This window comes from Mustela erminea, chromosome 4, assembly GCF_009829155.1.
Source record: "Mustela erminea isolate mMusErm1 chromosome 4, mMusErm1.Pri, whole genome shotgun sequence".
NCBI classification, from domain to species: Eukaryota; Metazoa; Chordata; class Mammalia; order Carnivora; family Mustelidae; genus Mustela; species Mustela erminea.
Genome location: NC_045617.1, coordinates 129,183,543 through 129,207,263, shown reverse-complemented (window position 1 = coordinate 129,207,263; position 23,721 = coordinate 129,183,543). Strand labels below are relative to the sequence as shown.

At 45.6% G+C, this 23,721-nt stretch overlaps 1 protein-coding gene across 4 annotated transcripts in view; it reads right to left on the bottom strand.

Moving 5' to 3' along the window:
- Window positions 1–6,874: 6,874 nt before the first annotated feature.
- CDYL (chromodomain Y like) overlaps window positions 6,875–23,721 on the bottom strand; it is a 246,519-nt gene continuing 229,672 nt past the window's right edge. For all 4 annotated transcript variants that reach the window (XM_032341001.1, XM_032341004.1, XM_032341003.1 and 1 more), the window contains 5 exons: window positions 22,564–22,820; window positions 21,200–21,372; window positions 15,415–15,625; window positions 9,391–9,534; window positions 6,875–8,537 (listed from right to left, as the gene is read on the bottom strand). In XM_032341001.1, coding sequence (XP_032196892.1) covers window positions 8,379–8,537; window positions 9,391–9,534; window positions 15,415–15,625; window positions 21,200–21,372; window positions 22,564–22,820 — 944 coding nt within the window. In that variant the 3' untranslated portion in view covers window positions 6,875–8,378. The remainder of the gene's footprint in view (window positions 8,538–9,390; window positions 9,535–15,414; window positions 15,626–21,199; window positions 21,373–22,563; window positions 22,821–23,721) is intronic.

Below are 23,721 nucleotides of genomic sequence, written 5' to 3'. Positions count from 1 at the left end.
ACTTCTTCCGCTACCACCTGGATGTCTTTTATTTCTTTTTCTTGTCTAATTGTTCTGGCTAGAACTTCTGAGTACAATGTTGAATATAAGTGGCAAAGGCAAACATCTTTGTCTTGTTCCTGATTTTAGGGTAAAAGTTTTCAATTGCATCATTAAGTATGATGTTAACTGTGGGTTTCTATAAATGTCCTTTATCAAGCTGAGGAAATTCCCTTCTGTTTATTTTTATTGTGATGGCTGTTGGATTTTAAAAATGCTTTCCTGCATTTATTGAGATGACCATATAATTTTATTCTTTATCTGTCTATCTATCTATCTATCATCTATCTATTTTGAACCAAAGTTGCCGTCATGAACCCACTTGGTGATGGTGTATCATTTTTATACAGTGCCAGATTATTTTGTTGAGAATATTTGCATCTATATTGTAAGGGACAATGATCTATAGTTTTCTTGAGATATCTTTGTATGGTTTTGGTATTAGAACTGACCACATGGAATATGTTAGAAAGTGTTCCCTCTTATTCTATTTTTTGCAAGCATTTGTGAAGGATTGATATTGATGACTTTTTAAGCATTTGATAGAATGAAATGAATGAAGCCTGGTCCTGGTTTTTTCTTGGTGGGAAGCTTTTTGATTATTGAACCCATCTCTTTGCTTGTTATAGGTGTGTATGCAGGTTTTCTATTTCTTCTTAAGTCAGTTTCAGTAGTTTTCATCTTTCTAGGAATTAATTCACCTCATATAGTTTACCTGGTATTTTGGCATACCATTGTTCACAGTATTCCCTTATAATTCTTTTTATTTCTATAAGGTTGATTGTACTGTCTCTTTTTTACTCCTGGTTTTAGTAATTTGGATATTCTCTCTTTTTCCCTTGGTCAGTCTCATTAAGCTTTTCAAAGAAATTTCCTTGATTTTTTCTATTGTTTTTACATTCCCCATTTCATTTATATCTGCTCTAATCATTTTTATTTCCTTCATTCTGTTTGCTGTGAGTTTAGTTTGCTCTTCTTTTTCTAGTTTCTTAAGGTAGAATGTTAGGTTATTGATTTGGTATCTATTTTTCTATTTTTAAAATATAGGTGTTTTGTTATTTATTATGTTTTGTTACATTGGGTTTTCAATTTCATTCATCTCTGAATCTTTTCTAATTTCTCTTGCAAAAGTTTGTTTTAAGAATGTGAGGTTTAGGGCGCCTGAGTGGCTCAGTGGGTTAAGCCACTGCCTTCGGCTCAGGTCATGATCTCGGGGTCCTGGGATTGAGTCCCGTATTGGGCTCTCTGCTCAGCAGGGGGCCTGCTTCCCTTCCTCTCTCTGCCTGCCTCTCTGCCTACTTGTGATCTCTCTGTCAAATAAATAAATAAATTCTTAAAAAAAAAAAGAATGTGAGGTTTACAAAGAGGTAAAGGATCTGTACTTGAGGAACAACAGAACACTCATGAAAGAAATTGAAGAAGACACAAAAAGATGGAAGACCATTCCATGCTCTTGGATCGGAAGAATAAACATTGTTAAAATGTCTATACTGCCTAGAGCAATCTACACTTTTAATGCCATTCCGATCAAAATTCCACCGGTATTTTTCAAAGAGCTGGAGCACATAATCCTAAAATTTGTATGGAAATCAGAAGAGACCTCAAATCGCTAAGGAAATGTTGAAAAGCAAAAATAAAACTGGTGGCATCACGTTACCTGATTTCAAGCTTTACTACAAAGCTGTGATCACCAAGACAGCACGGTACTGGCATAAAAACAGACACATAGACAGACCAGTGGAACAGAGTAGAGAGCCCAGATATGGACCCTCAACTCTATGGGCAAATAATCTTTGACAAAACAGGAAAAAATATGCAGTGGAAAAAAGACAGTCTCTTCAATAAATGGTGCTGGGAAAACTGGACAGCCCTATGTAGAAGAATGAAACTCGACCATTCTCTTAAACCTTACACAAAGATAAACTCAAAATGAATAAAAGACCTCAACGTGAGACAGGAATCCATCAGAATCCTACAGGAGAACATAGGCAGTAACCTCTTCGATATCAGCCATAGCAACATCTTTCAAGATATGTCTCCAAAGGCAAAGGAAACAAAAGCGAAGATGAACTTTTGGGACTTCATCAAGATCAAAAGCTTCTGCACAGCAAAGGAAACAGTCAACAAAACAAAGAGGCGACCCACAGAATGGGAGAAGATATTTGCAAATGACAGTACAGACAAAAGGTTGATATCCAGGATCTAGAAAGAACTTCTCAAACTCAACACACACAAAACTGATAATCAAATAAAAAAATGGGCAGAAGACACGAATAGACACTTCTCCAATCAAGACATACAAATGGCTATCAGACACATGAAAAAATGTTCATCATCACTAGCCATTAGGGAGATTCAAATTAAAACCACATTGAGATACCACCTTACACCAGTTAGAATGGCCAAAATTAGCAAGACAGGAAACAATGGGTTTTGGAGAGCATGTGGAGAAAGGGGAACTCTTTTAACACTGTTGGTGGGAATACAAGTTGGTGCAGCCACTTTGGAGAACAGTGTGGAGATTCCTCAAGAAATTAAAAATAGAGCTTCCCTATGACCCTGCAATTGCACTACTGGGTATTTACCCCAAAGGTACAGATGTAGTGAAAAGAAGGGCCATCTGTACCCCAATGTTTATAGCAGCAATGGCCACAGTTGCCAAACTGTGGAAAGAACCAAGATGCCCTTCAACGGACGAATGGATAAGGAAGATGTGATCCATATACACTATGGAGTATTATGCCTCCATCAGAAAGGATGAATACCCAACTTTTGTAGCAACATGGACGGGACTGGAAGAGATTATGCTGAGTGAAATAAGTCAAGCAGAGGGAGTCAGTTATCATATGGTTTCACTTATTTGTGGAGCATAACAAATAGCATGGAGGACATGGGGAGTTAGAGAGGAGAAGGGATTTGAGGGAAATTGGAAGGGGAGATGAATCATGAGAGACTATGGGCTCTGAAAAACAACCTGAGGGTTTTGAAGGGGCAGGGGGGTGGGAGGTTGGGGGAACCAGGTGGTGGGTATTGGGGAGGGCACGTATTGCATGGAGCACTGGGTGTGATGCAAAAACAATGAATACTGTTATGCTGAAAAGAAGTTAAAAAAAAAAAAGAATGTGAGGTTTAATTTCCACATTTTTCTATTTTCTAAATTTGTCACTGATCTCTAACTCCACTGTGGTTGAAGGATTCACTTTCTATGATTTGAATCCTCTTAAATTCACTGAGACTTGTTTTATTGTCTAGCCTATGTTCTGTTCTGGAAAATATTCCTTGTGCCTTTGAGAAGAATATGTATTCTGCTGCTGGGTGGAGGGTTCTGTAGATGTGTGTGTTAGGTGTACATTTTTAAACTGAAGTACAATCGACATGCAATATCTTATTAATTTCAGTTATACATCATAGTGATTCAGTATTTTTATATATTATGAAATGATCCCCACAATAATTCTAGTTACCTATATAGTCTATATTGTTGTTCAGGTGTTCTATTCCCTTGTAATCTTATGTCTAGTTGTTTTATCCAGGATATTTCACATGGGTGATTATATATATAGTAGTATGTAGTCTATATGCATATTGGTATAGATACACATTGCCTAGTTTTAGAATACAATGTAAAATTAGGAAAATAGGAATTAATGTCAAAACTCATTATACCTTAGCTTTTATTTTTAAAAATGCTTGTATTAAAGAACTTACTAGTCATCTAAGGACATGAAATGGCTCTAAGATCATAATGTTGGCTTTTAACTCAAGTTTTCTACCTCACCAAAAAAGTAACTTTTCAACCAAGGCTCAAATCCATTTTCAGCGTCTTCAGAGATACTGTCAGGAATGTTCTGGCGAACAGGGAGGAGTTTCCTGGGATATAGTCAGGCCTGCCTCTGTTGCCAAATACGGAGGATGTTTATTTCTAGATGCCAGCATTGAAGGCTTTGTGGACTGGTCTAGCTCCTCCAGATGCAGAAATAGTTTGTAAATCACCAAAACTCGCTAGGTTGGGCAAGCTTCGACTGGAAAAAGCCCTCAATCCCAAGCTGCCAACAGCCTAACCCACCCACTGTGGCCCACTGCCACCCCCAGAATCACGTTCATGAGATGCCAGAATGCATTGAGTTCTCCAGGCCACACTCCTACCCATCACCACTCACAGGCACAGACAAAATTAAGTGACCTGGGTCAAATACCCCAGATGCATGGATCTCAGCTCAGGGATGGTGATCTTTTTCATGTACACCCAAGCACTAAGAATTTTTAAGCTTTCTGAGTGATTCTAATGTGCAACAAAGTTTGATAAGTACCGCCCTACACTACCTGTAGCCAGTGTCCATTTCAAGTTGATTTTGGCCGGTGAAGGTGTTGAGGAAGGCAGGCAGGAAGACAGCCATGGAGTGTGAAGAGCACTAGTGACTCCTGGACGCCATGCCACTTATGCGCTGTCCTTACAAGAAAGTCCCCTGACACCTTTAGTCTCGGTCTCCTTGTGTATGAACAGACGCATGCCACATCACAGATCCTGTCCAACTGTCCAGCCCTGGGCTTTACTCCAGGGCAAAGGCCTCCTGCAGGCTTGCACCTGGCCAGAGTCTCTATTCCTGAGGGCTAGCACCTGGCGTGTTTGGGAGGTCTCTGGAGTTCCTCTAGGGCAGGAAAGGCCTGGACTGGGAAAGGTGGTTATGGGAGAACAGAACGATCAGTAACAGAGAGGCCACCACCTGGACTAGTTGGATTTAGGGAAAGCAGATGAGACTGAGCTTCCTGAGAGCAGTAACAGACTCAGCTGACAGAGTCCCACAGCCCCAAGCTGTCCTGTCCCTAAGGTATGTGTTTGTATTTGGTTAAGTGCCAATTCTCCTGCAGCGTAATTTCCTTCCTCTGGAGAGTAACATTTGTTCCTATTAGCAGAAGTGAGTAAGTCCTGTAGGAGTGGGTTAAAACCTCCGTGGTGTGGCCGAGGGAGAGAGAGTTGGTCATGGAGGCTGGCCCCTGGCCCACTGGGCTCTTGTTTTGCCCAGAGACCTGGGTTACCCCTCCTTCACTCCCAACCAAGCGAAGAGGCCAAGGAGTGGTATAGGAGCAGCCTGGCCAGCAGCCCTCCAGGCTTCTCTCCTCTTACATCATGGGCACAATTTCCTTCAGACATCTTCGAAGTCCAGTGTTCCTTTACTCCTGGTCTTCATTGGTCTTGTCAGAGTCGCCAGAAATTACATCAGCCTACCAAAAGATTTTCTTGAGAGCTCTCATTTTATAGTGACTGCATATTTATAGTACTTTAATCCTCTCTGGAAATGGAGTTCTCTCAAAAAACCCATGAGCTGAAACCCAAAGGTGTTTGAACAGTGCCTGGCACATCCGGCAATGTACGTGCTGTTTCACCATTAGCACAGCCGAGGAATGGAGACCAGGAAGGGTCGGCCCTGGTCAGAGGCTTTCCCGCCTTTCACCTCTACCTGCCAAGGGCTGAGCAGTATCTAAACCTAGCAGCTGGGAAGCACTGGGGAAGAGGACCCCAGAAGCAGAAAGGAGCCTGGTTTTTGAGCATATCCTTTTGACCTCTTAAGCACACAATGGGTGTTTTTTTTTTTTTTTTTAAAGATTTTATTTATTTATTTGACAGAGAGAAATCACAAGTAGATGGAGAGGCAGGCAGAGAGAGAGAGAGGGAAGCAGGCTCTCTGCTGAGCAGGGAGCCCGATGTGGGACTCGATCCCAGGACTCTGAGATCATGACCTGAGCCGAAGGCAGCGGCTTAACCCACTGAGCCACCCAGGCGCCCACAATGGGTGTTTTTGATGTTAAGTTGCTCTACAACATGCTTCGTTCACCAAAGGTTTATAAATACTTTTCTTTTTATACAGCTGGGTATTCATTGTATTGTGTGACCGAATTGTTTACTCCAACCCTACTGATGAATGTGTATGCCATTTCCAGCTTTCCACTGTTAGGGAAAACCCAGGGATCAATTTAATTGTCTATGTATCTTTGTTCTCATACATCCTGCAAGAATTCAGTCCTTATGATGAATCCTTATACATGGAATTGCTAGATTCTGTACAATTCTCCTCTGAAGGTGAACCAATTTAGACTTCCACCAAACTGAAAGACAGCATTTCCTGCCACCGTCACTAACGCTGGGCACGAACATCAGGATTTAAAGTTATCAGTACTTCCTCCTGGTTGGGCTCTATTCATAAACCAGATGTTGGAACATGAAAGTTTTGCTTCAGAGAAGGAGGCATGTGGCCAATATGGCCTGGAGAAGGCAAAATCCAGGATGGTGTAGTCAGAGCCCCAATTTAAGGAGAACCCAACTGAATCAGTTCCCTGTTTGTAAATTCCAGGAAACAGACAGTATGGGTTGCTGCCAGGATGCCTGTTTGGCCACATTGTCCTGGGCTGGAAGCCAGATCCCACTGGAGGTGAAGTACTTCATACTTCAGGTTCTCTATGAAACAGGAATGAAAACACCATACGTTGTAGGTTTGGACAAAGAAACAAGTTAAAACTCCCTTAATATTAAGTTAATCACCGAAGCTTACATGTGATACAATGTAAAGTTCAGAAATAGGCAGAAGTAGGTAACGTCATTAGGAATACGCTTCTCTGACAGAGGAGTGAGAAGATGGACACAAAGTTCAGAAAATGGCAGCCTGGAGGGGAGTACGGGGGCGACGCTTGTCAGACTCGAGCTCCTCGCCAGGTACAGTCCGGCAGGCGCTCCTTACTCTTCAAACTCTACAGAAGCCGTGTGCCCCCGTGCGTTATACCTCATGAGAAAGACTGAACGTCCCCTGAGAAACTTCAGGAGTGAAGAATGAGGCAAACATTTCAAATGTGTTAAGAAATATTAGTTTTATTTAACCAGTTTTCACAGCTGAATATTTATTCTATAAAAACTTTACAGATTGTACAGTTTATTATATATATAGTTCAAACTACGGAACGAAAAAGTAGGTCCCACAGATGCAAAAATACTGCACCAACCAATCCAGGGTAAAGGCAGATTTACACACTGTACAGCTCTCCACATGGCCGGGAGGTGGTCGGTTCTAAGTATAAACTTCCAAACTGTACAAAAATAAGGTTTTGATTTTATTTCATTCTTCATACATTCAATATGATTGCAAGCTCAGAAGCCTAACTAATAATAGGCGTCTGTAATCGGGAGTCAGTCCCCACTCCTGAAAGGAATGTGAATGTCTATTTACACAGGGCACTCTTGGACACCACACTGTACTCCGCATCGTGCGTAGACATGAGAGCAGAGACCAGGAACATGGAACATTGAATATAAGGTAGTTCTTTTTTTTTTTTTTTCTTTTTAAAGGAGTTTCTGCATTTAATAGTGTGCCAAAAGAATTTTAACTTATTAAATAAAATATATTCTAAGTGAACCTAAAAATTACACTTTATAAACATAAAAATACTTTTTTTTTGGTGTAATACATCAATCGTATCTGCAGATAGAAAACCAAAACTGTATATAAAGTAGTATTTCTCACCCAGCAACAAGAAGCACTTATGTAGTTATTTTTTCAAAAGGGTCAGAAAAACTCTTTAAACTCCACTAAGACTAACTTATAACTTAGATATTCATACTCAAGCTATTCAGTGATTCACTAATACTGTAAAACAAGCTTTCTTCCGGAAAGACAGTGGTTTCTTGGTGTTAACTGGGGACTTATTAAAAAGGAAGAATCAATGGATTTTCCAGCACGAATCCTAAGCGTACTTTAGTGGAGGGGTATGTTCGTCAGCGGGTTTTTCATCAAAATACTTATTCTACTAGATAAGTTTCGCTTTTGACTCGGGACATTTAATCTCTGAGGTATCTGTACCTTTCTGGAGACAAAGGCACGTCTCAGATCTTTCTGTATCTCTGAATGGGGCAGGAGAGAGGAGGCTGGCTAATACCCCTTTAGATTCTGTGTTCTAGAAGGAAAAAAATCAGGAAAACAAACATTATTCCAGACCTCTCTGCCACCCAAAACCAGCAAAACACACTTCGCTTCTTTTTTATACAGTACTAGCTAAAGATAACAAAAATTAGAGCTTTGAAGAGCAGTCTAGAGCTCACCATTATACTTTTATACTTGTGTGTATATGAAGTATAAAATAATGACGTTTGGACAAAGGAGTTTTATAGTTATTTATTTTAAAGTTACAGTACTTAAAAACTCCTTGATAATAAATAGCCTGGAAGTCGCAAGTCCTGCTTCCAAGCGTGCGCTGAGAGTGAACTTGCGTCAGGCCGTGAGGAGGGCGGAGGGCAACCTGGCGCCACCGAAGTCTCGCTCTGTAGTCCCCGTGTCCCCAGCAGCCGCCGCCCATCAGAACTCATCGATCTTCCGCTGCAGGTACTTGAGCATGGAGTCCATGCCCTGCGCCGAGCCCCAGATCTTCTTCAGCACCTCGCACTCCCGCTCGTTGGCCTGCTCCAGCTCCAGCTTCATGTTACAGCGCACGAGGGCCTTTGACTCTTCCAGCACCTGCAGCGGACGAGCAGCAGCGGGTTAGCAAGGACGCGTGTCCGCAAGCACCAGCCCACCTGTCCCCAGAGTCACGGAGGCAGTTATCCACCTTGAGGAATTCCCTGTTGAAATCAGGCTACAGACATTCCCTCACGACACTCGTCAGGCCCGAGATAGGGCTGTGCTGTGTGCTGTGTATTGGGCGGATTCTCAACCGCTCAGCCGCTGAGCTCTCTAGGGGGAGCCGTGCTGCTTGCAGCCCAGCCTCCCCGGCCCTGCCCCGCCGAGACCGACTGACCGGGCCCGGGTCCCGTGCTGGGCACGGACCCTTGGGATGCTCTGTGCAAACTCTATGAACACCCGCCGAGGGGATTTTCTAACCAGGCTTTAATCTTAATGACAGGGAGAGTCTAGATGGGAGTCATGTCAGTTAATCCTCGGTACCATTCATCTTCTAATTTGCTAAATGCAATTCTGATACCGGACAGAATGTTATCCAGCACAGTTGTCAAACGGAAGCTTAATATCCACTGTGGGGGCCTGGTGGGGGGCAAACATAACTTATAGGAAAGAGCTTTGGAAACAGGAAAGAACTATACAGATGGTTCTGGTAGAGTTTTACAGGACACTGAGGAATCCGTCAATCTCTGAAACGTATTCCTTTCACTCAGGCCTCTGCAGCCGAGAGGACGAGGTGAGCCTGTCCGGAGTGGCGGCGCCAGGGTTAGCTCCGCTGCATTTCCCATGCAGGTGGCTGAGCCGGGAACGGAGCAGGAGGACGCCGGAAAAACCGCCACACGGGGGAGCTCTCTGGAAGAAAGGCCGTGGCGGGGAGAAAGGTCATATATGTAAGAGAATGAATTCCACCTACAACTGGGTTACAGGAGGCAAGCTCCTTGATGCGAACCATGACTTCTTGGGTGAAGGTGCCAGGCCAAAACACCTGCGAGACCAGGCCTTTGCCGCACGCCTCTTGTGCTGTCAGCTTCCGTCCACTGAGCAACATTTCATTCGCCTGAAAGGAAGAAGAGTTGATACTGGTTTGAGATGCGAGGCGGAGGCAGGCAGAAAAGACCCGACCTGAAAATTCATCTAAAAAATTCAAATCGAGGACGGGTATGGGAAAGTGCAGGCTGCCCCGGGGACTTGCTGGGCTTCCTCCAGGCTTCCAGCTAATGGGCACTGTTCTGGAGCCTGTGCACGAAGAAGAAACCCAACAAGGCACAATCAGTTATGCAGATGAGAAGTAACATACTGACTGGGAATTAAAAAAAAAAAAAAAAGTAATACAGAATCACAGGGGCAAAAGCAAGCAATCTCACTTAGAGAAGGTCTATTTGTTGTGAGCTTGAAGTTCCTGGCACGTCCCCCTCCAGCTGCAGCCTCCTTCCCAGTGGCAGCCATTCCCACATGTGAAGTCACTCAGTACCCAAAACAGTATCCTGGGAAACTGAGGCATCAGCAAAGCTAGACAATTTATAGTTTTAGGGATCCAAATCAGTCACAGAATTACTACTCAAGATTTTCTCTCTCAGAGGCCAATGGTGAGTTCTTCTCAATATATACAGACAATGTTCGAAGGACAGTGACTATTTCTGCTCAAGTATAACTCAGAAGGCCACATTTTACCACTTGGACATTAAAGTAAGAAACTATTCAGCACCCAAAGGCATCCAAAATGAGCACTACTGTAGTCTCCTTAGAAGGGTCTGACTATAGTTACTTCAAATGAGTCAGTGGAGGAAATTAACACTTATTTTTATTCAAGAGAAAGTATATATGCATGTGTGTGTTTATGTATATATATGGACCTGACTTTAACTTTGTCTTGGATTCCATATCAGTTAAGGTCTCAACACTATGTGCACAGAGTTTAGCTCATTCAAATCACAGGCTCATAGATATCAAAATAGGGAGAAAACCCATATTACAAGGAAACTTTGTGCCGTTCTGAGGTGACAATTTCCTGTCTGCAGTCTATCTTGCTAACCTTCCCGAATACTCTGATGGTCATGGTGAAGACTTGATCATAATTTACTGCTACTGAGGTAAAGTACACTCTTAGAGGAGAACTCTTTTCCTAGAGGTAAACTAGAGGCAAACTAAAGCCTCCTATAAATGCATCGAGATGTTTACTGCATATGAAACGCACAGCGTGGACAACACCCAAAGAAGAGCTAGCAAAGGAACTGTCTGCCTGACTTGCTGTCCTTTCAACACAGGCGAGGATGGAGAACAGGGTGAAGAGCTGGGTCCCCACAAGGACTAAAGTCCTTCACACTCATGATTTCTTTTGGCGCCAACGTGGACCTGTTACTTGTGTCAAGTCTTGGGCAAAGTCACAAATATTTGAAGAGATCAGAGATGTTCTATTTGAAAACCCCCATACGAACATCCTCTTCTTAGTGAAAAAGAGGTCTAAAATAAACAAGCCGAAGTCAGAGGCCTGACTTCGCCTTACTAATAGCTGTTGAGATTGTTCTTAAGAGGAAGGACCTAACTGTGATGAGAGAGGGTGACAGGAGTGCTGCCACAAGGGCCTGGTGGGAAGTGCTCTAGTTTTCCTAGTTTGTGCTTCTCTCACGCTCGACACACAGCAGGCCACACCACAAGGACATCATTTAAGTGAAGATTAAGTATGTTTTCAAGACCAGCTTGAACCACAGGGTCTTAGCTCGAGTTGTGGATGCGAACATGTGCCTGTGGAGAGTGTGGTGTGGTGAAGAGCAAGTCTCCACGTGTTCCCTCTCCAGCCCCTCTGTGGGCCTGTGCCCCCATCCTGTCACTTCTCTCAATGGTACTCTTGGCCCTCTGGAGGTAGAACAGAGCCCTACCATGGTTCCCTTCCTCCCTTCTCCCTTTCCATGATTCCCACATAGCTGTGCTAGCCAACCGGGCCATCGAGTAGTCTCCTGCCACACGGTGACCCGTCATTGCCGCTACGCTGTCCTTTCAGAGCCGGCTAACTCTGTGGCTGTAGTCCCTGGAGAGTCTTTCCCGACTTAGTCTTCTCTGCTCCTGATGGCTGGATGGGCAGGCCAACAAAGGACAAGTCAGGCTTCACCCAAGAGCATGGAAGTGGACCTGATCGTGGTCGTTAGTACTCAAGTAAGTGCAGGCAGTGAGCTGGCTTAACTGACAGCAGTAATACCGTAAGATTAGTCAAACTGAACACACTTGGTTTGAATGAGCATGTTCTCATCTGCTCCATTTCCAGTAGTTTTTTTAAAAGATTTTACTTATTTGACAGAGAGAGGAGGAACACAAGCCGGGGGAGTGGGAGAGAGAGAAGCAGGCTTCCTGCCGAGCAGGGAGCCTGATGCAGAGCTCGATCCCGGGACCCTGGGATCATGACCTGAGACGAAAGCAGATGCTTAGTGATGGAGCTACCCAGGCGCCCCTATTTCCAGTAGTTTTAACATGAGAGGTTTCTAACTTGTACCCAAGAAACAGATTTGCAAAGATATGGTCATTGGAAATTTACAGGCTGCCATTTTGTTCCAAGATGGTCAACCATTTTTAAAGTTATAGACGAGTGAGAAATGCCAGAGAAAAGAAGTTTTCTTTCAGCCCAAAAGAGCACATTAAGAGGTGTGGTGAGGAAACCTGAGCGGCTTGGGTGGGAGGGTCTGGGGAGAGAGCGCACACACAAGCAGAGGGAGGGGGAAGCAGGCTCCCTGCTGAGGAAGAAGCCCAACGGGGGACTCAATTCCAGGATCCTGGCATTATGACCTGAGGCCCAAGGCAGACGCTGACGCTCTGAATCATGCAGGCGCCCCGGGTTGGGGAGCTCTGAACCTCATGGAGGCAGCAGCTCTGCCACTTGCTCCCTCAGGTCAGGCTTTCAACTCCCAAACCTGAGGTAGCCCTGCTTCAGGCTGCCCCAACGGAAACTCATGCACACCAGAAGCTCCCCAAGGGGACTTGGCACCTGGAGCGTCACTTCCAGTGAACGCTGTCACGGCATGCCTCCCCAGCAGCATTCACTTGCTTTCCGCAGACAGGTTTTAGTCCAGCGCTCTGCACTTTCTGAGTCAACTTTAACCTCTCTGCTCTTGCTTCAGGGCAGGGTTTCCCGGCCGGGCACCCAGCCCGCCTCCATGGTGACAGCCGGTCTCCGTGCTGCAGCGTGGGCCTGCAGGGAGGGGGAGGCGGGACCCAGCACCCCGGGGGAGAAGAATAAGCAGGAACTGACGTGTTTTCAAGAGCTGCCCAGGGAGGGAAAACGCGCCCGCCGGACGAGCAGCCGTTCGCCTCGTCATGGCTTCCCACTCTTCAGTGTTCTGAGCGCGATGGGCTCAGGGGCAGCTTCTGGCCCAAGGACTCCCATTTCAGGACGTCTTTGCCCCAGATGGGCTTGAATGTCCATTTGCCCCAGTCTGCTCCTCCCGGATATCCGTGTCAACATCCGACCTCTCCTTGGACCGGTCACTTCAGCCCCCTCTAGAGGAAGGACTCAGGCTGCACAGAGAAGGCTTTCACTGACGGCAAGGAGTCTTCACTGCCGGAGGGGGGAGTGGCTGTCAGGGAGCAATCTGTTTCACGGTGAAAACTCAGAGTGAACTTGAAGTAATTTTCCTGGTAAAGACTCTACCACCAGAACCAGGTAGCAGTACCTGCTACTATGGTGTGGCGTGGTGCACACAAGACCCAGGACCCAGACGGGGCCCCACCTCTTCATCTGTGACACACGGAGCAGCACGCCGGGGTGGACACCCGGACACCTCGGCCCAGGAACGCTTGTTGCCCCACGGCCAGGAGCGCCGCTCGCAGGGGCCTTCTCGGACAGCTCCTCGGTGCAGCCGCATCCCACAGAGCAGGCTCTGAACGCAGCGGGGCCCACGTATGCCCCAGGGCTCCCTGTGGGCTCAGGGGGAGTCGTGCCAGGGCGTTACCACAGCTCACCCTTGCCCTCCGCCACTCCTGCCTCCTCCCTGCCCCGCCACAGAGGCGGACTCTGTGTCCTGGGTGCCCAAATCCCTCTCAGCCTCTGCTTCTAGAGAAACTAACTTTGTCAGGGGTGGGAATGGGAGAGAAAGAGGTGATGAGACGGCTTTGGGAGCAAGATCACTCCCTGGCTGGCTGGTAGAGACCAGCCTGTGAGGGGTGCCCCGAGCCCATGGCCCTGGTGGTGGTTCAAGTGCAAAACCCCTCAGGGATGAGGGCTCAGTAACTGCTATTTGCGCTGACGCGGGCAGAGGGGCTCCTGGGTAGCAAGAAGGCAGAGAGCACAGACCCAGACCCAGGACTTACTAGTGTGAGGAGCCCAGCCCCCGAAAGGTGAGTCGCCCGCCAAGGAGGATCTGCTCTCTCTAACGTTAGCATCTTCTAGGACACCTTACAAGACCCAAACCGGAAAACTACCATCAACACAGTACTAGGAGTCAACCAAGATTGCCTGCAAAGTTTGCGGATTTTCCTAAGACAGTCCTTCCTCTGATCCTGAAGTGAGTCAGAGAGCCCTGCTTCTGCACGGCACTGTCAGCCCCCGTCCCTTCCAGTGTGGGGCAGCGCCTAGGTCTTCCAGTGAGTTCTCAGACCCATGGCACTTGGGCAGGGCCCTGCACAGTGTCTGCAGACCATGCCACAGCCCGGGCTTGTCTGGTGCTCCATCCGCACCAGACGGAGGTGATGCCCACAGGGCAGGACTCGTGTGGAGCGACGCCACGTGGCTCTCGCTGCAGCAGGTCAGGGGCCAACAACGGGGCCCGTTTCTGGGGACTCTGACCACTCAGTAAGGTGATGCCTGCCAGGCTTCTCTACTGTAAAGTTACTATTTTTCCCACCATAAATAATGCGAGGATGTAAATATCCATTTTCTCTTCATACTTCTACCTGCTAACTTTAAGATCTAGGCAGTTCTTGCCTGTAATGATTACCAGTGCCTAATCCTTCTCTTCTACATCTTTCCCTGGGAAGCACAGCTCCCCTCAATGTGTATGAAGAGGTGGGTACGAGGGGCCAAGGGGTGGACTGTGGTGGACATGGGGGTGTGCCGCTGAGGTCTGTCCAAGGGAGGTCTTGCTGTCCCAGCTGCTGGGAGTGCTGTCAGCAGCCAGTCTTCAGCTCCTTCGGGGATCGCCCTCTGTTGCATAGAGGGCGCCCCATCCATGGTCACAGCACTCCTCCTGGGCAGCCCACACTTGGCGTTGAGGGACACAGAGGAAGCAGCCATTTCAGTCCACTATGGGACAACGGTGACAGGCCATACATGCTCCAGAGCCCCCCCGGTGGCCCGAGCTTTGGTGAGCCTGTCTTCCTGTCCAGGCCCCCTCCCGCTGCCATCCTGCCAACAGGTGAGGATTACTGACTATTTCTCCACCATGACAAACTCTTGTGAAGACCCTAACCCCAGACACCACCTACTTCATGGAGTAAGAAATGCAATCTGTGTAACTGCTTGAAAAAAATCAAAAGCTGCACACACACACTCTTACTATGGATGGATTAAACAGTTAAAAAAAAAAAAAAAAAAGCTCCACAGTGAGATGGGAAGAGTTCTCTTATCCTGACCAAATTAGCTCCTTCATTGCTTTCTCTTAAGAGTGCTGCTCTTAGGTTATTAGGTCAACGACCTTTTGATGGCACACTCTGTTGTTTGAGTTACAAACTGGGTATTTACTAATAATGGATATCAGTGTCAATTACACACAGAGAGACTGCTTGCTGAGTAAGGTCCTTCTCTAGGAAATGATGCAACCCAGTGTCAATAAATGTTCTATGAACCAAAATATGAAAACCTCTTATGATTTCATGACTTGAGAATACAAGTTAGTGAAGAGAACTGAACTACAAGAGCATCTGAAAGGAAGGTCCCCACAAAATGACAATGACCAAACTGCATTTCTTCAGGAAGTTTTCTAGAGTAATTAAAAAAAACAATAGAGGTACTCACAGATGCTCCTCCCATAATCTTGGGAAACATAACGGTGGAACAGCCATCTGGACTCTGTCCGAAGGTAGTATAGGGTGTTTGAAACCAAGCCTTTTCATTGGCCCAAACCACATCACAAAGAGGCAATATGGAGGCTCCTAGTCCAATGGCTGGGCCATTTACTGCTACAATTATAGGCTTCTTAAACTGAATGAAAGTATTCACGAAGTTTCTAAAATAAAAAAATAAATGGGAAATTACTCAAAACACTGTATATTTGAGCAACAGAAAAATCTACTATTATAGATACACCATACCAAGAGGTAAGCTCTATAAATATCAGTGTAAGCTGAGATTCCTTGAAGGCCTTCTCCTAGAAGCGAGCCATGGTCTTATTTACTGTATGCTGTAAAGTCCCGACGATATCCGGGATGCTACGCGACAGCGGCTACAGGACCTGTGTGAAGACTACGGGTCAAGTCCAGTCAGAGGATGCTCCTGGATCTGCAGCTGGTCTTGGGCTCTAGGACTAATACATTTTTTCTCCACAACTTTTCTTCCCTTTAAGACATAAGAAGCCCGAAAAGCACTGTGGGCTTCCGATGACTAATCTAGAAGCTTTCGCAAAGAAAACCTGGCACAGGGCCTACCAAGACTGCCTGGTGTTGAGCAAAGACTAGGAGGCTGGAGTTATGACCCATGGGGTCGGGGTCTGGACTTGGTATGTGATTTCAGACAACTTGGGAACACCAGAGATTTCCTGAGTTTGTCCAGAGTTAGATGGAAAGACTTGGGGGTAGAGAAACAAGAAACTTCCAGGCTGGTTTAAGACTGGAGATCCAAGGAAGCACAGCAAGCCCCAGAGACAGCGCATGCTTATCCCACTGTGCGCTGTGGATGATGATTACAGCAGGACTGCAAAGGAGAGCAAGACCGGGGCGGGGCAGCCTTCACAGAGGGTGTGGATTTCCAAACCGAGCCAGCGCGATTTCTGGGTATGTTTTAGGATCAGATCGGGAAAGTAGCTGCTTTTCAATTCAGGGTAGGTTAGCGCCACAGCATCCTGGGAATGCGCATCTTCTCCTACCACTGGAGTCTAATTTTGTGTTCGGAGATGGCTGCTTGTTGGATTTAACATGGTGAGGAAAAAGACAAGCACGCACCAAAAAAACCCAGAAGATAATTCCTTGAAGGCCATCGGAGTTCTAGCTCAGAATCCCAGAATTCTAAACTGGAACCCCATCTTTAGTTCCAGAAGGAACAATCTGGTTGCTCGCTACAACTCAGCAATTTCAAAGCCACAGCAAATCTCTTTAGATGATCTCTGGAAATCCTGGCTTAACATCTTAAGTGGTCTCCCCATCTCCCCAGACAGGGACACGAGGGATCATATATTTTTTGCAGGGGGCAGGTTAGGGAGGCCTGGGGCGTGTGTGCGTGCATGTGCAAAGAACAGAAGAGAGGATACATGGCAGAACTGGGGAGCCTGCAGGCTGAGCTCCTCGGAGGATTCTCCAAGGAGCCCTGCAGCCTGTGCAGACCTCAGCGCGGCCCCCAAGGTCCCCCAAGGTTCCTGGGATCTTTGCATTGAGTAAGAACTGACTCCTTCAAATGAATGAGTTGCACAAGGACTTTCTAAATGAGAGCCTGAGGCGTTGTTAGAAACATCATACTGCGTTTTAATGATACAAAGGGAGCCAGAGCACCTTTTAAATAGGTTCTTGAAATAATGTAGACAATTTACACTAAGCTGCTTCACTTGTGCCACCTTTTGAGGATTTGGGGGGGTCAATGACATGATGGAAATACATTTTCTATGCTCAGTTACTGATGATTCTTGAAAAGGTCTCCATGAGGCAGAGCAGATGTTTTCAAAATCTGTCCCCGGGTGCCCTGGAGTCACGTGCTTTCATCTGCCTCATGGGAAGAGGGGCCCGGGAGGAACCAGGCTAGTGCTAACAGCATCTGGAATCCATGACTGGGATGGCAGAACCATATGAAAGAAATGAGCAAATCTTGCAGTAAGAGTGACTTTATAGAGAAACGGTCAAAGGAATCAGTCACTCCACAAGGGAAGTGTTCCTTCGCACGTTATAGGTTTATATAAAAGAAAAAAAAATGTTTTGAAAGTAGATACTGCAAAATCAAAGCCCGGAGAATTGTTTGAAGCTGACTCCTCACCTGCATCACAAGTTAATTTTATTTTTGCTTAGAATAATAGCTTCACCTGAAACCAGTGGCCGCTTCTGGGAGGGGTAGGGATTCACTGGCTTGCTCACAAAGATCATCTTCCCCTTTCAGAGGACACAGCCAAACATTCAGCTACGTAAGCTCTGAGATGTCAGCTAGGAGCCTGGCCTATAGAAAAATTTCTTTTTTTTAAAAACAACAACAAACTTCATAGAAATGCTTTTTTTGTTTAGTAGAAACTTTGCAGAGCCACAAAGGCTTGGTCACGCTGTGACCAGAGACAGGGAGGTGGGGGCTGCCTTTGGGCCCTGGGACGCTGCTCAGGAGCCTGGCCTTCAAGGAGGGTCAGTCCGTGGCTTTTAGGGGAGGAAAGCAAGTCTATTTTAGAACTTCAAATCAAAGCGCATGGGTGCAACACACTGAATTTAAATTTTAGCTCTCTGGGAACTGTGTGTGAACGGAGCTATAATAAAGGCTGTGGTGGGTATGGCAGGGAAGGGGAGAGGCTTATTTGTCATAAAATGAGTTTAAAAAGATTTCTAATTAAACAAAAGCAAACTTCTAACCACTCTTCTGAAGAATGTTCATTACTTCATGGACATCACCAAAAAAGAAAATCACCTAAGAACAATAGTAGGAACTGTCTGGAGGAAAACGAGGCCAGAGGGTCTGCAATTTCAATGGCTAGTTCACGGCCAGTTTTCAGGGAGTTCTCCCCTCACTCTGCATGTCTGGCCAGGACTGAATGGGGAGAGGTCAGGTGCTCCTCAGCTTCGCTGTTTCCCTCATCTCTGCTCCTCTCACTCCGCGGGGAAGAAGATGCCTGCCTCCTGAGGCCGGGAGGCTCCCAGGCCTTCAGACACTAAGCGGCAGGGCAGCGACTGGCTCTCACAGACCTCAAAAGCTTAATGTTATAAATGGATTTACAAGTCTTTTTGTTTTTATCCCTAATGAGCTGAATGTTTTTCTTACAACAAATCTGCAAACTGGTTATGACCAGCAGTCCTGGTAATGGAATTAGCTGTAGCAGACACCTGATAATCAGACTCAAACCTCATCTTCCTATTTCCCACTTTTGATAGGGGAAACGTGCTATAGTGACGTTCTTTGCCCCCAAGTTTTAAGAAAGTCAAGAGAAGACACAAAGAAATAACGAACAGACAGCTTTATGTGTAAAGCAGATCTTACACATATAAAAATTAATTTAAATGCAAATGAGCAAGAGCAAAGGTTAAGTGAATCTGGTATAACTTATTATTTTCATATCTTGCCAGAGTACACGAAGAAAAATTCACACTGATAAAAAATATATTCATTTAAAGTAGAACAAGTGGGTTTCCCGAAAGCAGGATTTGGCTTTTTTTGTAGAAAAGCTGTTTTGTAGGGGGCGAGGAGAGTGACAGGGGAGAGGGAGGGTCTGGACAAGTAACAGGAGTGGGTAGCTAACCGAAATAAACACCCAAAGTCACCTAAAGGTTCCACAAATGCAGTCTCTCCATCCATCTTTCCTCTGTGGTTTCTAACACCAACAATGCAAGCCTCAGCCACTGCCAAGGGTAATTCAACTTGGGAGGAGTAGGCTGGCCTAGGGTTGAGCCACAGAAATTTAGGAGTGGAGCTTAGGGGAGCATCTCCGGGGAGAAAGGAGCCAGAATGCAGAAGGCACTGGCAGAAGAATCTGATTCTTACAGCAGAGCTTGCCCAAATCAACAGTGCTGTGTGTAAAGTCATATGAGCTTATGGAAAACCTACAAAGTCACCGCCTGAGGCACAACAGTTTGTATTTAAAAAGTGAAAATTAAACCTACGAATTTCATCCCGAAAGGATGGGATGGGTTAACAATCAGGAATATCTACACATTGTCTTAGAAGTACTGACTGTCAAGTGATTGTGTGTATTGATCAAGCACTTTAATTTGAAATGGAGTAATAAGATGGTCTTATCCAGTAAACTACAAGCTTGAGATTATTTAGGTGACCAGAGATGATATTTAATTAAAACAGATTGTAAAATTTCAAGCTATTTTTGAAAAAAACAAAACAAAAACAAAAACAAAACAAAACAAAAAACAAAAAAACCAATGATCATATAACCTAAAAAGTGGTAATGTTTAAAAAGACAAAAGAACCCGATATGCGTGCATATGTCTGTAAACAGTGATAAAACATATTCATTTTAAAAACTGTTAAAAATGTTAAAAAAGGCCAAGGCAATGGCCTGAAACTCCAAGGTATGGGGTTCCAGTACTCCTCTGACGGGCTGATTAGGGCAGCAACTCATCCGAATCACCATGGGAAATATATCAGAGAGAAGCCCTGCCCCACTCTGCGCCCACCAAGGCACAGCTTCCACTAGTTGGGGACCATCCACCTTTAAGGATGGTCTGGGGGACCAGGAAGCCCTGTGTCCCCAAGGTCAGGGCATAGGGTCTCAGCCATGCAGAGCCCAATAACCATCCAATGAAGTTCAACTTCAACTTCCCAGGTATGTGGGGATTTGGAGAAGATCCGATCAAGTTTACTTTGCACAGCTGTGCATCTAAGTTCCCGTCCTTCTGTACCTCACCGAGGCAAACACACACACAAAGGGTTCTTAGGGGTCACTCAGGGATATGTCATTTTCAGGAGGTGGGAAGGGTAGTGCAATGGTCTTCCGGTTGGTGACTGGGTTTCATTCACTTCAAATAAAATCAATTTCTGAACAATTAGATATTTTTAAATTATACTTAACAGTGATTAGCATGAGAAGTGAGGATTATGGAAAGAGAATATGTACCTGGGTATGCTTACAGCAGAGTTAGGTGATTCTAGGGAAGCTTTTTGCAATGTTATAATACAGCAGTGGAAATTCCCCTTTTTTCAGGTTCCCCTTTTCTCACAGAAAAAATGGAAATCTCTAAAGTCACATTGTTAAATGGAAAGGGCAAGTTGCAAGAGAACACACAGTATAATTCCATTTATTTAACAGAACTAAAAGTCTATATTAGCTCTAATATGTATGGAATGCATATTTGACAGTGTTTAGAAAAAGGCTGGGAAGACATAAATGAACGGTGGGTCCCTGGGGGAGGGGAGAACGTGAGAGAAAGGGAACTCTTACTTTTCACTCCACATGATCGAGTTTTATGGGCAGCTGGAACTTGGGATGAACTTGAACAAGAATGTGTATGACTTGAACTAAAACAAACTTTCATGTGCTATTATGGAATCAGCTTGTCATAAAGCCTAGCCAATTTCTTTCAGAGTGAAGCAAATGATAAGTTATTATGTGAAAAAGAATGCATCTTTATTTAAGAGCTGAAGACAGGGCGCGCTCATAGTACAAATAATGGAAACTCTGGCTATATGCTATTGTACACGCTAATGATTAGAACATTCCCTGAGCACTCACTGGGTTTGAGCCAGCCTTGAAATCAGTTATTTGCTCAAGGCAAGTAGTAATTTATGCCAGACCCACAGAAAAGACAGATGATTTAATTAATTTTGATACTAGTGTCTCTCAGTGGAGGAGGCATGCATTTTACTCACAAGGCTTGCTGGAGCCTGTTCCACCGGGATGGGGATGCTCTGAGCAAGACACTCAAACCAACCGTTAAAAAACACCGTTTGGGCATACCTGATAGCTTCCGCCATTTTAGTGCTTTCTCTTTTCCTGTCATCTGTTAAACGCCGGATAAAATAAATAAAGTCGAGACCGCAACAGAAGACGCTGCCCACCGCGCTGAGCAGCACGAGTTTGCTATCGTCGGCGGCAGCTGTGCTGAGGGCACTCTGGACTTCTTTCATGACCTGGAAGTCACCAGAAGATACAGTGGCAAAGAGGATTTCTGATATGGAATCCGAAAAGCATTTGTTCCTGGACCTTCTGGACCCAGAGAAAGTACAGTCTAAACCTGATACTGTTTCCCTAGATCTATCACAGTTTAAAATAATTCACAAACTTCTTTTCTGTAAGCAGAGACTGGGAATGTGGGACGGGGTAAGTTACAGGACTAATTATGTGGAGAGTATAACTAGAAAGACACTCAAATCTGAGTTACCTAGTATTCTAGTCGTTGGGACTCTCAGCAGATGAGGCACTTTACACAGGATATCCACTTGGCATTTCTACAGTTTGGACAGCAGGTGGCACATTCAACCAGTTGAAAGAAACTAGGATTCCCTACTTTTTTTTTTTTTTTCCCTCTTCAATACCAGCCTACTACACTTGGGACAGAAACCCCGGAAGTTTGGTGCATATAAGCACATTAGCACGGAGGCATTTTAGAAGGGCACAAGAGCACGGAAAATGAGCTCCAGGAGACATTTATAAATAACCAATGAAGGGACTTGCAGTTTAAAGATGTCCCGGGGACCAGCCCTGAAACGGTCTGTCATGAGACCCTGGCCAGACATACACATTTCTTGTCTGGAAATGAAGCTGCTCACAAGTGGAAAACAACTACCAGAATGTAGAATTTTAAGAAGGCACAGCAGGAGTTCCAATAATTCCCATCTTAGACGGTTTTGTGTTTCTGAACCCATCTCCCGGGACCCCTGAAAGCCAGCTTTGCCAGGTACTCCCGGCAAAGTGCACGAGCCCAAGTCCCTGGAGTGGGAACCACGTTCCACGAGCATCGATGGTGACACCCTCCGAAGGGCCTGGGACCCCGGCTGTTTTAACCTTGTCTGAACAAAACCAAACAGAAGCCCGTGCCCACATGCCCCCTGCACAGCACAGCCCCACTCTGCAGCAAGGGGGCGAACCCCCACGCGCGCGCGGCCCAGCGGCACTCGCAGGGGCTGCACGCAGGCGCAATGGGGTCCGGAGCAAGACCGCCCCGCCTCACCCCTGCTTCCTATCGTCCAGTGGGGGGCTGTGCAATGGTCCAGAAGGCGAGTTACAAAGGGCACAACGAGCACCGAGACGGCAAAGCAGGCCCCAGATACAGGGGCGTGGAGAAACACGAAGCACAAGTCAGCCCGAGGAGCGTCTCTCACCTCTGGGTTTAGTGAGTTATTCTCTGATGACTTTGTTGACAACAAGATGTGGGTGAAGCCATCCTGCTTCCTGACGACAATATCTCTGTATCTGTAGGCACTTTCTGTTTGCCTCACACTGAAACGCAACCGCTTGTCAAAAGGCTGGTCTCTTCTGTCGTCAATAAACTTCCTTTTCCCGGCTGTCACTCCTGTAACAGATGTCTGTATGCTGGTTGTTCCGTTGGCTGTTAACGCATCCATAAACGGGGACGAACCTGCCAAGAGTTTGAAATCACAGTGGTCTGTGATGTCCAGCTACGAAGTCCCTCCCTGCTGTCGTCTCTGAATTGGGTAAAAGCGCCCATTATGAACCCACTACTTAATGTAGTAAAAGCAAAGCTGTTAAAAAGTCTACTTCTACTTTGTATTTTTAAAAGATTTTATTTATTCATTTGAGAGAGATATAGAGATAGCACGAGAGAGAGAGAGCATGCACAAGTTGGGGGTAGAGGCAGAGGGAGAGGGAGAAGCAGGCTTTCTGCAGAGCAGGCAGCCCAACGAGCAGGGCTCGATCCTAGGACTCCAGTACGACCTGAGCCGAAGGCAGATGCTTAACGACTGAGCCAGCCAGGTACCCCTAAAAAGTTTGCTTTTAAAGGCATTTGCTTTCCTTCAAAGTCTGACAAGCAAATCACCCTCTTGCTTATCTTGCCTAAAAAATAAAGAAAAAAAGTACTTGCTGAAAAGAAGCTATGAAACTTGAGACCTCTCAAGAATGGGATTAAAAAAGAATGGGTCTCATGAAGAGTCCCTGTTCCAAGCTTGAGAAGTTGAAGGAAAAAAGGAAATTGGTTCAAGAAAATATTATTTGAGCCAAAGCTATCTGCCCTTCAGCTGACATTTCTTTTTCTGAATGCAGGACTGATGTGTCCAGATATGTGACCACCTGCTTCTGCTGGTCCGTGGGTGGTGAGGCTGTGGCCACCACGGCAGAGCCTCCACCTCCACTCCGTGTGGGGGCACTCAGCCTTTCAGGAGTTCTTTCTTCTGATGCCCTGGGATGTGACGGCTCTCTGCCCACCCGTCCCAGCTCCACATTTTCAAACAGGCTTCTAAGTACAATTTCAAAACAATTCTCTTTCCTGCCTCATACAGTGTTCTGCTTATTTTCCCTCC